The following is a 16563-nucleotide window of genomic DNA, read 5'->3' as shown; positions in this document are numbered from 1 at the left end:
TGCAGAGTTGGAAGTTTGAGGAGAGATACTTTCTAAAATAGTAGACCCACTCCTCCTGCCTCAACTCTCTTCCCATAATTTAGTGGCAATAGACGTATCAATCCAACTCTGCATGTTGCGTTTCCTGAGATAAGATAATTTGGCAGTGTATTTCTGTAGTTCAATAAAAATTCAAATAGTCATTTGAGACAATTCAAGCCTCATTTAAAACAACTGACTGGTTGTTTTTCAAAATAGTTTCTCCATTTCTTTTATAAATTTCTTGACTAGTTAAAAGGATAGTTCTAGAACCCCATGCCTAACATTTCGCTGACATATCAGAAAGCCCAGTTTCAACGGCCAGAAACTTTATGAAGAGAGTTTAGCTGAAAGCATGCCCTCCTTTTCCCTCACTATCCCCTCATCATTCATTGATATCTTAGAAGCCCATGTTCTTCTGGTTAGCATCAAGAGCATGCTTGTTTGTGGTAAGGGTACTGATGGAAATGTGTTTATTTCTTTTCAGCTTTAAAATAGGTATAAATATAGAGCAAACTGATTGTTTTATTTCAGGACTGAAGCAGTTACTTGCTTCTGAAATCACTTCCTATATAGTATCTTACTCACTTTTGACTTATGAGTCATGATTTAATATAATCTAAATATAACATCCTGGTGAACTGATTGGAGGAGTAAAATAAAATAAGAAAGATTTGTATGTTATATATGCTGTTTGAAATGGGATCAAATCAGAAGAGATTTGTTTACCTTCTCATAGCTTTTTAAAGAAGACGGTTTGTTATACTATAGCCACTAAAATGTTGATTCTAGAATGTAGAATTTATTACTTAATGTTAAATTTACCTTGGAAATCCAAATTTCATGATTCTGAATATCTTCCCATTTACGTTATTCCGTGGAGTATTTCTATAGGAGCTGAATATAGTATTGAATATAATAATGATACTGATAGTTAACACCTGCTGCTTAGTACAGGCCAGCATTGTTCTCAGCACTTCACATATATTACCTTTTCTGATCCTCCTACCAATACTGTGAGGTATATAGTAGTAGTATCCCATTTTACAGATAGGGAAACTGCAGCACAAAGATGTTAAGTAACTTGCTCAAGGTCACAGCTGCTAATAAACAGCCAAGATTCAAATCAGAGAAGCTCCATTCCAAAGCCCATTTTCTCAACCACTAGGAAAGTCAGAACCCTTGTTTAAATGACTCTATGTTGATTTAAGCCACAAAATTCAACATGAGGATCTCATTTAACATCAGTGGTACATTAGCTGATAGTTTACTCCAGGTGCTTTTAAGTTTTTATCACAGGCAAGTCTGTAATTTTTGCCTGGAAAGATCATATTTTACTTGACTATAAAATTGTTTTCAAAATAGAAGAAGACATCTAGCTCATTAAGTGAGTAACAAAATGCTATCAGAAGCCATATAAGATTATGTTATTTTATGAATTCCTACTGCCTGTATCTTGTATGTGATATAAGAAGTGATTAATCATCTGGTAATGAAGCTCCTTTGTAACAAAAGTGAATGTTTAAAAATACTGGAGACAAAAGTCTTAAGAGCAGTGTTTGGCCATGTGGGATGAATACACTTAGAGGCACATAGCTCCTGTCTGTCCTATAGCAGTAGGCACCTGCCATTAAAATTTATCTTCAACATCACTAATTGTTTCACATTTTTATGCATCCTGGTATGATTTTTGCCTCAACCTTCAGGCATTCAAGTCCTGTATCCTTTCCCTCCTCTCAAATATTCTGTTTCCTTGGCTACCTCTCAGGGCAGTGAGTGAGCAGAAACAAACACAGATGTATGCCATAATGGGACTTATAATTTCAGTGATGAGGAAGGCCATCATATAAACAAATGTAAGACTGCAACCGTGACAAGTGAGTCAAAGAACCTTCCAGGGAAGTTTTCCTGAACAAGTGATACTTGAACTGAAGGATGAATAGGGATTAATGTAACAGAGAGGAGAGGGCAGGGCTCTTCAAACACAGGGAACAGAATATGAAGATGTTTTGTGTCTGGAGAGGGAGTGGTGAGTGTGAGGGATTGACAAAATGAAGGGAGGCTAGAGTGGACTGATTAAGGGGGAACATTGTGCATGATGGGGCCAGAGAGGCAGAGTGACCTGACCATGAGTGACCTCATGTGCCATGATTAGGATTTTGTCTTCACCCTGAGTGGAAAGCCTGGGGAAGTTTTTCTCGCATGTTCACTGTTGTTTTAGATGGTATTGAATGAATTTTCTTTTACCACAGACCATCATTTCCCAGCATTATAGAATACCCTTCATGCTTCTAACTGCAAAAACACACCATCACCACCACCACAAGCAGTTTCTGACCAAAAAACAATAGTATCACGTTATAAGAGTCCTTGCCGCTGATAGAGTAACACTGAAGTGCCCCTAACCGGGGCTGTGACATTTTTAAGAATCCTGAAGTATAGTTGAGTTTCTCAGTTCTTGAATGATACTAGCAGTGCCTTTTCATCTCTCTGTTTACTTACAGTTGAGAAACTATATTGGATAATGTTGAATTTGGAGGTATTATAACTAAAAGATTACCTGTTATAATGCAGACAAATTGGGCAATAAATGTTTTCAAAGATACTGATTTTTTAAATATACCAGTTTAAAAATTATAGTGTAACTTACATTCAGTAAAGTGCTTGAGTCTTAAATGGGCAGCCTGATGAATCTGTACATATGTAACCACTGCGCAGAACAAGATAGCTTTCTAGCCCCCAGTACCCTGGTACCTCCTCCCAGGTTATAACCCCTCCCTCAAAGATAAGCACTATTCTGCCTTCTAATACCATAAATTAGTTTTGCCTGGTTTTTTTTTTTTTTAATTTATTTTTGGCTGCGTTGGGTCTTTATTGCTGTGCAAAGACTTTTCTCTAGTTGTGGTGCTCGGGCTTCTCCTTGCGGTGGCTTCTCTTATTGAGGAGCACGGGCTCTAGGCCCGCAGGCTCAGTAGTTGTAGCACACAGGCATAATTGCTCTGCAGTATGTGGGATCTTCCCAGACCAGGGATTGAACCCGTGTTCCCTGCATTGGCAGGCAGATTCTTAACCACTGCACCACAAGGGAAGTCCCAAGTTTTGCCTGTTTTTGAACCACATATAAGTGGAATTATACAGTATGTATTCTCTTGATCTGGCTTTGTTTGCTCAGTATTGTCTGTGAGATTGATCTATATTGTTGCTTGCAAACTCAGTTTGTTCTTTTTCATTGCAATATAGTATTCTATTGTATGAATATACCACAATTTACTCATCCTTTCTGCTGTTGACAGATGTTAGATCATTTGAGTTTAAGTAATGATGAACAGCTTGGTGAAACTAAAGTGTTTATCTTGTTTGGGAATTGTTTTATTTTGCTTCTTCTTCTGTTTGTAATCAAGCAACCTATCGTTTTGTGGTATAAAATTACCCCGGGTTCTCAGGTTTCATAAATATAAGTGAACCATATGAAATTGCCATTTTATGGGTCAGAATTGGTTGAATGGTATTTTCCAGCAGGCTTTGTTTCTGATGATCTGATCTTCCTTTCAGCCAGAGACCTTGTAACTACTGTGAAACCTCACCTATTCAGTTGTGAAACACTAAGAGTTTAGTGAGCAGTGTTCCCCTCTTTCTTTCATTCCTTTAGATGAGGATCAGGAGGCGCTGATGGGTTTAGTGATGAAGCCACTATTACAGAGAGGTTATTGAAAGAGTTGGGAATGGAAGCCAGGAATCCTGGTATTCTTTACTCCTGTTCTAGATACAAATTCAGCTTTCATTGTGTTGGTAATTTCAGTATAGTCATCCACTTGTGACTATACTATCAATTTTAATGTAATATTATTTTCCTTTTTTCCCTCAATATGGGTAATCATTTTGGGGTGAATGACTTCTTTGATCAACAAATTATTTTCCTTTTCTCCAGGGTTATAGTGAAGCAGATTGCTGGTGGCTAAAATGTTACATTAAATAGTGACTTTTAATATGAGAGTATGATTTTTATTTATTTTATTACTTTTATGAGAGAAAATGAGTTACACTTGCCCCCAAAGAAGCCTGCTTATGCTTAAAGTTTTGATTTTTCAGGAAAAAAGGAGTTAGGAGAATAGGATGTTCTTCATTGAACTCTTCTTCTTGTCCTTTTATTATGTTCTTAAGCCTGTTTTAAAGGTTGTTTTTCTTAAACAGTAGTAGTATTTAAAATGACAAAAACAGTATTTTAGGTTTTCTAATACTTAATACAACTAAAATAAGATTAGCATGACTCTGAGAAATTAATGTATATCTATCCTGTAAGAGTTGTGTGAAGGTCCACCTGCCCCACGTTTATGAACTTCATGGGATATCAGCATTTGGCAGGATTGACATTTACTAAGTAGATACACCATTGGTACTCCCAGACTACTTACCAGCAGATGGAGCTTACAAAGGACTGATGCTAAACCTCTCAGGTAGATAATTAGCAAGTGAACTGAAATGCTGCAACTCCTGGGAGGGGGGAAGGGGTTCTGTCATGCACACACTGTAATTTCTCTCCCGCTCCCCCCATTCCTCCTTGAGTGTTTTGGCAGCTGGTTTAGGACTTTTGTTTAAGTATCCCGAAGTGTATAGGTTGTTTGAGATGGGACAGAATTAAGAATTGAGATGCTTTATGACAAAACAACAGAAAACTCTATGAACACAGCTCTTTGATCAACAGAGCTACTGAGTCTTAGGAACCAAAGAAAGCACTTTTTACACTTTACATTTAAAAAAAAATCAATATACCTGTAATAAACCACCCAAATTAGGAATTCTTCAGAGTAGTTTTGTTAACTGATTTTAATTTGAGGTAACTTCCCCCTTTTTATTATGAAGACCAAATGAGAAAAACCTGATTACCTCCTTTTACCTTCCTGGCTATGCCTAGTCCTTACCCAACTTTTCTAGGTTTGTGATACCCTTATTCTTATCTCAGTTCTCTTGCTCCGTTCCTTTCAGTGTCCGTTTCAGTCTGCCTTTCATTATCACCTCTTGTCTCCTAAACTTGTGGTGTCTTGTTAGGGAAACCGACATTGTTCGTGGGCATTTGGACTGCAGCTTGTGTTCCTTAGCCTGTGTTTGCCCATCCTACCCAATTTTGACTATCAGTTGGCAACACTTAAGTATGAAACCCCTGAGGATCTGGGACTTACCAGCCATTGATGAAAGTTTTGTTTGTTCTGTTTATTCAAATTATTGAATGGCTTCTTTGTACAATCAACCTTCAACATGACCCTGTGCAGTCTAGTTCCTATCTCTCAGCTTGTCCATGTAGTAGACATTTTATTTAGCCCCTGCAAGTTTATACTTTCATGTTACCTTTAGACAGCAGAATTCAAATTTCATATGTTGGCCTAGAAAATGTTAACCAGAAGGACTTCTAAGTACCTTACATATTTGGATTGTTTATTATCTACTTTTGACCTTATACTGTTTCTTTACCCTAAACCCTAAGATTTCTGGGCTTTAAAAACTTTTAGTGCAGGGTTTCCCTACCGTGGCATTATTTTAGGACGAATATTTTTGTTGTAGGAGACTGTCCTGTGTATTGAAGGATGTTTAACCTCATCCCTGGCCTCTACCCACAAGATGCTAGTAGCATCCCTCCCTAATTGTGACAACCAAATGTCCCCTGGAGGGCACAGTTGCTCTCATTTGAGAACCACTGGTTCAAGGTCTTCCAGGTTATATTTCCACTTCTACAGTCATCTCCTCATAGAAATATAGAATGGTTCCAGAACTACAAATACCTGTGTATCTAAAGTGGTCAGAGAATGGCATGTTTAGGGTCGTGCCATTCATTCATTCACTTATTTATTCAGTGTACATTTATTGAATGTCTACCAGATACCATGCTAGATGTTGGAAAGAGAAAGATGAATAACACATGGTCCTGGTACCTATCTTAGTACTGAATACATCAGTTATTCAGATTACTGTGTCTTACTAGGGTGCTGTGTTTGTACAGAGGAAGAAAAGATGTAGTGCTGTGCATGTAGCAGACTTAATACTGAATGTCTGTTGATAATTGAATGAATGACCTTATATAATAGAATGAGTATGGACTCTGTAATCAGACACATCTGCATTCGAATCACAGTTTGCTGTTCACTACTTTCTTGTCGTATAACCTTGAGCACATTACTTAACATTTCTGAAGCTTAAGTGATATAACATGCACAGTTTTTGGTGAAATCCCAAACTCACATAAATGTATCAACAAATAGTGGCTGCTATTATTATTATTATTATTTATTACTACTTATTATAGAAAGGATCCCTGAATGTCTAATCTTGAATGAGTGAGCGACAGATCTTTGTGGATAAACAGTTTTTTTAAAAATGGAATTAAATAAATTGTCTCTTTCTTGGCAAGGAAGGCAGCTGTCCAAGTCAGCTAGCGTTGAAATTGCCTGCATAGTAGGAGCCAGAGGTTGAGGGCTAGAGGCATAAGGATCCATGAGACTTAGAAAAGAGAGGTGGTTGAGAGAATCATGTATCACATTTGCAGAAAGGATTTAGAAAAGGTTTATAAGCAGACATGGTCAGATAGGAGTTCAAATAACAGGATTTAAGACAAACTCAAACACTTTGTCAGTTTAGAATTGAATCTGAAAGCTCTTAAGGGTTTACCTGAAATCCTCTCAAATGTTTCTCTTCCTTCCCTGAACCCTAGGTTATTGTCTGTATCTTTTGTTTTTCACATTTAAGCTTATACTACCTCGTATTAGTACTCAAATCTTCATAGGACTGCCTTACCTTCAGAGCCAGATTAGAAGCTGGTTGAAGGCAAAAACAATGTATTTATACAGATGTTTTTCAGATCCATGTACCTATTAGCAGTATTCCTATATTTGTGGAATGAAAGAATGCAAATCAACACAGTTTTAAAACAGGACACAAGCAACAATATTTCAAGTTATTCTTACCTCTTTAAAGCACTTTTGAGATCTAAAGGCAAAACTGACCTCTCCTTAATTTGGCATTTGATATACTGATATCTTACATAGTAATTATTTTTTTAAGTCTTGGCAAGAAAAAACTTGATTTTCTTTAATCTTAACCTATAGCCTAAAATTAAGAAAAGTAACTAATAAATATTGAGTGACATTACTAAAACATGCTTGAATGTGCACATATCATTTATTTAATTAAAAAAATTTTTTTGAGATATGTAAAACAGTGTTGTCCTTTTACTGATGGCTACCTTTATATATAGTGTCAGATTTCAAGATTGTATTGGCTTTGAAAATGCCTTGGATTTTACTTTATATTGGTAATACTATTAAACTATATCCTTTCTACGAAATCCACATTCTTGGTAGAGTTGAGCGTTCAGATTATTTATGTATATTATCTCACATCTAGATTAGACTTTGGTCGTCTAAATGGTTTGAAGCTGAGGATTTTTATAAATAATTTAGCAGTACATTCTTACAGAAGTGACCGTATCTAGCTTGACCAAAGTTTAGTAATATAGTCTTTTAATATTTAAAATGTCTTTTCTAAAAATTGTTGCAAAATTATAAAGTTTACAGAACCTTCAGAATACTTTTCATATAATAAGCAATTTGCTTCATCTGGTATCTTTTGTTATTTCTTTTGTTTTGATTTTGTTTATTAACACAGAAAAGCTTCACTGGCCTGAGCAAGAACTTGCTAAGAAGTCTATTCTAAATGCAGAAGAGTCCTTGATCATTGACAGCAAAGGAAGCATTTCACATTTATCTCCTGGAATACTAAAGGACATTTTCACAACTGGAACCAGTAGTTACAATGTCCTACTACAGAGCAAAGAGGAGAAAAAACATCATTCACAAAAACAGTCTTCCTCCAGCTACTCCAAAAGATGTAGAAAACCCAGCAAATCTCCTAGCTCTTCACGTAGTAAAGATCTTCGCAAGATGAAAGCCCCAGTGCCTGTGATGAGCAGTGATACTTGGTACTGCCTAGAAAGGCAGCCTGCTGTTTTTGTCACTAGTTCAGTGTCAAGTCCTGTAAAGTTTACACATGGTATCTCTGTTACAGGAAACAGCACAGTACTGCCACCTAAACCCAAAAATGAAAGAAAGGTCAAGCGACGCCATTTCTCCACTCTTCCAAAGCCAAAGCCGCGGCCTCAGCTGTCTAGAAGTTTTGAAAAAGGAGATGACTTTTCTGGAAAGAAATTTTGTATACTGACTGCTATAAAGCCCACCAACTTGGAGAAAGAAAAAGTGAGATTCTTTAAGTCTGACTATACCTACAATCCTCAGTTTGAATATGCTAATCCTTCTCTGCCAAGTGTGTTAGCCAAGCACAGCAACGCAACTGACCGGTTTCTTAAGCAGGTAAAATGCTACTTCAGTAGTGGTATTTCATTTTATGTAATGAAAACAATTATTTGCCATCGTATAGAAAGCCAAAAAAAGTTGTTTTAAAATATTCCAATTATTTATAGTTAACTCCCATCCAGGACATGTAAATATGTGACAAGAAATCTCCAGGTGAGTGTCAACAGTTCATATGTAAACTACTTTGCACTAATCAAAATCTATAAAGAATCTATTATATAGACGTTATGTCAGGAAGCAACTACATTAGGAAAAAGCTTCAGATTCTGGTTCCAAGCTTTCATTTGGGAGTTACAAACTTATGGCCCATTCGTCAGCCCACAGACAAGTGTTTGTTTTCTTTTTGATTTTGAATGCATTAGATGGAGCATGCAGTATCTCCGGTTCTCCCTGTTATGTTACATTCTCAGCTTGCTTAGGCCCCTAAAGGCATTTTGGGGACTAGGCTTGATACTTGCCAGAGGACTTTTTAATGCTTTACTGAAATTGTTAATAATCATCAAATATTTAAGTACTCATTTAAAGAAAAAATAATGGAATTTAAAAAATTATCTTCAAAGTTAGCAAATCACAATGTGGATGATATAAGCAACACTTTCCAAATTGCTCAGTTTAGATACTTAGCACACAGTTTTGTGTGTTAAGATCTTAATAAACTTCAAAATCCACTTTATTTGAGGAGAAGTTGGCTGATGTTTACCTTCAGGGCACAGAGTTGAGATCATAAAAGCAGACTACATTTGGTTAAATTAATTTTGTACAGGTTTTTATAATGCATTAGGTTCAACTTGGCTTTGTCAGTGATTGAAAATCTGTCTGTAGGCTAGGTGAAGCTGCGTGATTCCGTGATTCCATTTGCCTGTGGCAAATGCCCTATTTTAGCATTTTGCTGCAGTGCAAGTTCTTTGGACTTGCAGCCAGCAAATTTTTTATTGTTTGTTATAAATTACATGGAATCTGACCAGTCTTTTAAAGCCATTATGTAAAGCTTATTCTAAGATTAAAACAATTTTAATCTTGCTATTTATTTTCCTTTGTTAGAAGAAACCTTTTCTACTGCGTTTTTTTGAAGGTACACCCCCCCCCTTTTTTTAATTGAAGTGTAGTTGATTTACAATGTTGTGTTCATTTCAGGTGTACAGCAAAGTGAGTCAGTTTATACATATACATATATACACTCTTTTTTAGATTCTTTTCCCATATAGGTCATTACAGAGTATTGAGTAGAGTTCCCTGTGCTATATAGTAGGTCCTTATTAGTTATCTATTTTATATATAGTAGTGTGTATTACATTCCCTTTTTATTGAAATATGATGAAATTGTGCTAAACACTAATAAAAAGGTCAGCTATTATTATTTTGGCAGTGATTTTATGATTTTTTTCTTTTTTTGGTGTGGAAATTGCAGTTGATTGAATAGGGCTTTCACTCACTTAAAATTTATGGTAATTATAAAAATGCTATTTGGTTTTTTTCCCCCTTAATGCTGAAAGAGACAGCTGAGATTTCTTTACCAGATTTCTTTAATTTGGAGTCCTACTGCAAGCCCTACCAGTTGCGAAAGGGATTTCCCACCATTAGGTCAAAATGAATGCTCTTTAATTTTCTTGGATGGGAGTTAGGAAGCATCAGCAGCTCCAAAGATTGAGAACTGACAGGGCTTGGTTTCTGGCTCTACACTCTTTATTTTAACCCAATTCCAGCTTCTTATGCTTGGGTTGTTTGAGGCTTCTAAACAGCACCAGCAGTCCTAGCTGGCTGGTACTTCAAATGCCACCATTTGGGAGAATGATTGCAGCAAATGCCAAATGTACTTTTCAAACCACTTTAATCAAAAAGGGAGATTTATCAGAACAAGACCCCCATAAAATATGCTTAAGTTCCTACTTAGCATCTGAATGAATTCTGACATGATACATCCTTCCCCTCCACAGCTGTGAAGCTAAAGCAGCAGCTTCAGGGCTGGTTTCAGGATTCAGAAATGTGCTGCGCAGAGGGGCCAGGATGGCTGAGTAGCCCATTCTTCTCTGGCCTTCACCCTTGAGGCCTTGCCAACCCCTAGCTGACAGTCTCTCAAGTTTCACGATCTGGATCTTTCCAAGGCAGGCAATCTATATTGTTGTTGGAGAGTGGCCGCGGTCCTCTTTAGTGTACAGATAGGCAGAACAATGCTAAATCCATGCAGAGATTAGTCTACCATAGTGGAACTAAGGTAGTGCTCAGGTTCTGGTCATTCCTAATTGATTGCCCTGTCAATGTCAAGGAGTTCCAGGACTCAGTTTTTTTCTGGTCCTGGCAATAGGTTCCTCAGGAGGCACTTAGGCCCTTTAGGTGGTTCAGAGCATCTAGCATGGGCTGCAGGACTTGAATATAACTCCAGGTGGAGCCTGCTGAACCCTGCTTAGCCTCTTGCTGGCAGCCATGATGGGCCTCAGCTCCCAGACCCTTGGGACAGAAACTGAAAATGTCTGTTTTCTGAGGTTGTGGACCTTTGCAGGAAAGAGTGCAGTGCTTCCCGGGTGCTGAAGAAGGGATCTGGGATGAGAGAATGCTGAAAGCTGTCCAGCGTCAGGTGCCTGCTCACTAGTGGGTCAGAAGTAAATCCTTAGTGGCACATTTGAGCAGTCAACTGGCAGCCAGTACACTTTCTGCCTTACTTCTCTGGCTGACCATCCTGGGAAACCTAGATATAAAATCCATATGGCCTTAGACCCAGCACATTGTTGAACAAGATTGGAAGTGAGAGATGAGAAGGGTCTTCAGGGCAGTGTTGGGAGTCCTTGGCAGTATTTCCAACAGTCAAATGGAAATTACATATTTATGTGATAAAGCCAATGGGTAGTTTAAGTGACTGATTTTCCACCTCTAGCTGGAATCGTGTCTCATTGTAGATTATGGCTAGGATCCTGCTAACTGGAAGCCCTGATTGGTAGAGTGATATATAACAACATATGGGAAATAAGTCAACTTTTGTTTGGCTTGATAAGGTAAAGTTTGAATTATGTTCTTATTTGTTAACAAAACTGGAGCAGTGGGGATCATTAGTGATTGGTAAATGGGGAGAGAAGGAAGACTTTGCGGTGTTGGGTAGAGACCCTGGGCTGAGGTTACCCCTCTGGCTGTCAGGGAAGAAAAGGTAAAGGTGTGCAGAAGGAGTTAACAGAACAGGCCTGAGACTGCCATCCTTAGAAAGGCCTACTTGCAAGATTAACCTGAGCCTGGCGTCTGGGAACTTGACTGGTAAACAGTTTCCTACTCTGAAATAAAACTTTCCCTAAATGATAAGAGTAGCTTGCTGTGCCTAAATTGTGCAAACAGTATGTTTTATGTTACTTCTTTTCCTTTAGGGAGTCTGGAATTTTAGAATGTGCTAGGCATAGGGGTGCTTATGTGACCAGCCGATAATAAAAACCTTGGGCACTGAGTGTGTAATAAGTTTCCTTGGTAGACAAATCTTTACATGTTCTTACAACTCAGTTGCTGGAGAAGTTTATTGCATTCTGTGACTTCATTGTGAGAAGACCCTTTTGAAGCTGCTTCTTGTTTCCTCCAGACTTTCCTGGATATAAGAAATGAGGAGTGGTGGGCTTAAGTTGATTTTTTTAAAGGCATTTACCTTCAGATTTTAGAAAAAGAAGAAAAAACTGTACTGTCCAAATAAAACATCTCCATGAGCTGTATTAGTTGTCAGTTTGAGATTCCTGATCAGTTACAAGGTCTGGCTTCTTACAGCTTTGTAAAGGGCCATTGTGTTGCACAATTCCACAGGGTGCCATTCACAAATTGAGCCTGGGCCTTACATTCATACAATAGAGTTGGTGTTTACCATAAGCATGGGGTTCTTCTTTGGCATTATAATACAGTACTCCTCTAATACTTTTTAGTTGTATGATATTTGTCTTAGAAGTTCAAGTAAATTAAATGTATGCTAAGTTAGAAATGTTGCGTGGAGGGTAGCTGGGAAAGAATGAACAAAAAAAGCATACTTGTTTTATTATGAAATTGTTCACACTGCCTTTTTTTCAGGACCCTTGCGCCTTTGTTATTCCATTAAAATTGCTTTGAAATTTAAGGACAAAGTCATATGAACTATCTATATATGAAAAATTATAACTAACATTGATAGAGTGCTTAATATTTGCTCGTTACTCTGTATGCTGCCTACTTTTCACCTATTATGAGGTACAGTACTAGTAGTATCCAGAGAAGTGCAATCACTTTCTTGACTTGGATCTTAAGTTGCAGAACCAGGAGTCTTTCTCAAGCACTCTGTTGTCTTCCACACAAAGGTATGTTGGCAAACTAACTCTCCGTTTCCGTGGTAGAAATATAAATACTTCCACCAGGACCAGTTTCAAGCAATGTAACATCACTGTCATGCAAATTAATAAAAATTCAGTCAGCTCTGACAAGACAGCATGGCCGAACTCCAGCATACCACTGTTTCACAAAATGGTTTCAACCAGGCTTTTCTAACCCTAGTGCACCCCCTGCACTCAAAGGGTACCGGGTCAAAAGAGCCTCACTTAGCTGGCAAGGATGCCTTTGGTAGAAGCTGATTATAGGGACTTGGAAGATTTTTTTTTTGCTCTTTGTGATACACCTATGAAATAGTGATTATTAATTACTGTCTTTTGGAAGCTTTAAGACAAGCATATTTACCTTCTTCCTGTTCAGGCACCCATCCTCATCTTTCAGCTACAGCTTCAATCTCAACTCATAGTACATAGTTATTTAGTGCCTTAGGAAGAGTAGCAAAGTTAAAACTGGGTGCCTAGTCTGTAAACTGAGTAAGTATTTGAAAGAAGCAAATACAAGGGTACCCCAAAAAGGCTGTCCACAACGTTGTAGGCGGCTAATTTCTCTCTTCATGGCCCTTTGACTCTGCCAGGGAACAAAGCAGAAACATCCCTTCCATTACAGCTCCCACAATATATACCTTTTCTCTGTTGACCACTGTCCTCATCATTGCATTTCATCTATTTCCTTTCTGTTTCATGTGGAGTATACACAACCAAGTATTGAGAGAGGGTTAAAATAAGATTAGGTATTTTCAACTGAAACAAAATAATTAAAAAGAGCTTTCAAAAATTTCTTCAGTGAAGTAGTGTATCCATTGTTTTCCTATTCCTAAGACTTTATATTTTTCAAAATAGTTATTTGCAAATACAGTCAGTTTTTTTTTTTTTAAACTATATCTTTTTTTTTTTTTTTTTTTAACTTTTGGGTTTATTTATGTATTTATTTATTTATGGCTGTGTTGGGTCTTCGTTTCTTGTGCGAGGGCTTTCTCTAGTTGTGGCAAGTGGGAGCCACTCTTCATCGCAGTGCGCGGGCCTCTCATTATCGTGGCCTCTCTTGTTGCAGAGCACAGGCTCCAGACGCGCAGGCTCAGCAATTGTGGCTCACGGGCCTAGTTGCTCCGTGGCATGTGGGATCTTCCCAGACCAGGGCTCGAACCCGTGTCCCCTGCATTGGCAGGCAGATTCTCAACCACTGCGCCACCAGAGAAGCCCTGCAGTCAGTTTTTGATTACCCATATTAATGGAAGGAAATACTTGTATGGATTAGCTAAAATGGAAAGATTATTCCCTGTTCCCTCCCTATCAAATAGTTCTCATCAGGGCAGTCATCTTAGCTTTCCTGGTGTGGCAATGCTATACCAGCCATAGTAAGTAGGAAACACAGCAATAGCAAAAGCCACAACAGTGGCCTGAAATGGAGATTATAGAAGGAAGTGATGTTTGAAGTCCACCATCTAAGTGAAAATAATCCACTGAAGTGATTTATAAAGAAGAAAGCTTTTTGAAATCTTTTATTTGGTTCCAGGCATCTTATATTGTAACCTCTGGAGGAAAAGATGCAGTTAGGAAAGATGGGGGATTAAGTACTGAGGAATGGTAGTGTGAAGAAGAACAGATGTTAGACTTGTAGTTACTAGAAGAAATGTGCAGATATATTTGCAAAAAAATCGATGTCAAAAACATACAGTAAAATATCTTTTTCATCTTTCCATCTTAGCATATCAAAGCACTCCTTAAAGATGTTCTTGTTAATCTTTACAATATCTTGAAATATAACCCTCTTAGCCAATAGAGAAATGGGTCTTATAGCTGTTTGTAAGAATTACTGTCTTACATAAGAGGTTTGTTAGACTTGTAAATGTAATTAAGAAATTCAGGAATTGCCTTCTTTTAAAAATATTCTTTGACTTATGATTGATTTTTAGGACTCTTGCTCTATAGGAGAGAGATGGACTCGATCTCTGAGGTTCCCCTTGCACACTATGTTGCAGAATGTCTGTTTCTATTTTTATTTTTGCCCCCATGCTATGTACTCATGTAAACATTGCACAGTGTCTGCTTCATTTTCCCTATATATATATTGAGGGAAATAGACTAAATGACTAAATGATCCTTGAGAGCCCTTTCTAGGACCACACACATCTCTCCTAAGTTCTAGGCCCCAAAATACTATAGCTAATCAAATCAAGATTCCATTTCATGTCATATTATGTATCCAGTTGTCATGTATTTTGTAAAAACATTTAGCTATCCTTCCACATTACATGTTAATCACAGAAAAGCTCAGAGTTTCTGCCAGCTGTGTTAACTGAAAATTCTTTTACTTCAGATATCAGTGCTTTATTAACTCAACGTAATTGGCAAACATTTTGGTTTGTTAAAATTAACTTTCCAAATTAAGTGAAACTTGTTTCTCTAACTACAAAACCTAGTGGAAAAAAACATTTCAATGCAGTTCTTTCTACAATGTATATTGACCTTGACAATTCAGGAGTATACTTTTCAAACTAAGGTTACTAAGACAGTAACCTAACAGCAGAACTGTAAAGAATAACCAAGGAAATCAGGGTGTGAGCAAAAAAATGTTTTACCTTAAATTCATGTGAATGCCACATTAAACTTCACAATGTATCTTTATTCTAATATAGAAAAATGTAAATTGCTTATGGACTCTCTGGCAACCTGTCTATTCTTCCCCAATGTGAGAAACTGAAACTTAGTACTAAGGTATTACACATTAACATTATTAGTTTGTAAAATTAACTCTTGTCACCAAAAGTCCAGTAGCATCTTGAGGGGAAAGCACAGACAAGGCACCTTCTGGGAAGGAGAGGAGTCATCAGGAGCGCTGTATGACTCAGAGCAAGCAAGGGTTCCAGCGGCTTGGAGACATAAAAGTCATAATTTTACCAAATTCAAGCATATTGTCTGAATAAAACTTTGAGTGTCGTAAACTTGATTTCTTATAAAAAGATATGTCCACAAGTGAAACAGTATAGTTGGAAAGCAAGATGCAAGAAAAAGTTCGTTTTTTAAAGGTATTTGATGTCTCTCAAAAAGGCCATTTCCATCATAACCATATTATTTAAGAATTAGGATATTACTTGATATTAATATATCTTACATCTACTTAACTAAAAAAACTGTTCTGCTTATGTAATTAGAGTATCCTAAATTTCTTTATTACTGAATGGAAGTGAATGGTCCATGCTATCAAAGGTACTTGATAGAGTTATTGTAAAATCTCAGAGGTATTTAGAGAAAAGAACTCTGACATCAACTTTTTTCCTGCATTGAAACAACGTAACGCATAACATTCTGTGGCATAGCATTTCATTTCCATTTGTAGAGTTCACATATTCAAAGTAAGTACCAAGATGGACCAAATTTATTATGTTAGGAAATTCTGATTTTCTTCCTAGTTAGCAAACTTTATACAGCTAGGGTATCTCAAGGGTCACATACCTATAGGATTTGAGCAGGGATCATAAATGATTGCAGGGAGCTGGCTGGGCACAGTAGGAAACTAAAAACCAGACAGCAGTTATCTAACTTGGGCTACAGTTTGGGTCTAGTGTTATCATACCCTCAGAATTTTTAAGAGAAGGTAGGTAACCTGAATTTTATACCAAGTCTTCTAATTTGTAAATGTTGACAGCTAATTCAAACAAAGGTTGTTCAGACCAATGAAAACCTGTTTGTGGGCCACATTCATCCCTTGGGTTGCCAGTTTGCCACCTCTGATTGATCAGATCTATTAAACATAAGCTCTGTTTTATTGAGGCCAACCAATGATAGCATAACAAAGACTTTTAAATGTGGTCCTCAGGAAATAATGTCTTGGTTTTAGAGTTTATAGTGAAAATGGAATAGGTAATTCATTG

The 16563-nt window shown here is 37.3% G+C and overlaps 1 protein-coding gene across 6 annotated transcripts in view; it reads left to right on the top strand.

Moving 5' to 3' along the window:
* Positions 1-16563, top strand: part of MATCAP2 (microtubule associated tyrosine carboxypeptidase 2) — a 101220-nt gene that overhangs the window by 21957 nt on the left and 62700 nt on the right. For 4 of the 6 annotated variants that reach the window (XM_082399525.1, XM_082399526.1, XM_082399523.1 and 1 more), the window contains one exon: positions 7672-8372. In XM_082399525.1, coding sequence (XP_082255651.1) covers positions 7947-8372 — 426 coding nt within the window. In that variant the 5' untranslated portion in view covers positions 7672-7946. The remainder of the gene's footprint in view (positions 1-7671; positions 8373-16563) is intronic. The other 2 variants (XM_082399524.1, XM_082399522.1) reach the window with 2 other exon arrangements.

This window comes from Balaenoptera borealis (genome assembly GCF_965194805.1).
Source record: "Balaenoptera borealis genome assembly, chromosome: 7".
NCBI lineage: Eukaryota > Metazoa > Chordata > Mammalia > Artiodactyla > Balaenopteridae > Balaenoptera > Balaenoptera borealis.
This window is presented reverse-complemented; position numbering and strand designations above follow the sequence as displayed.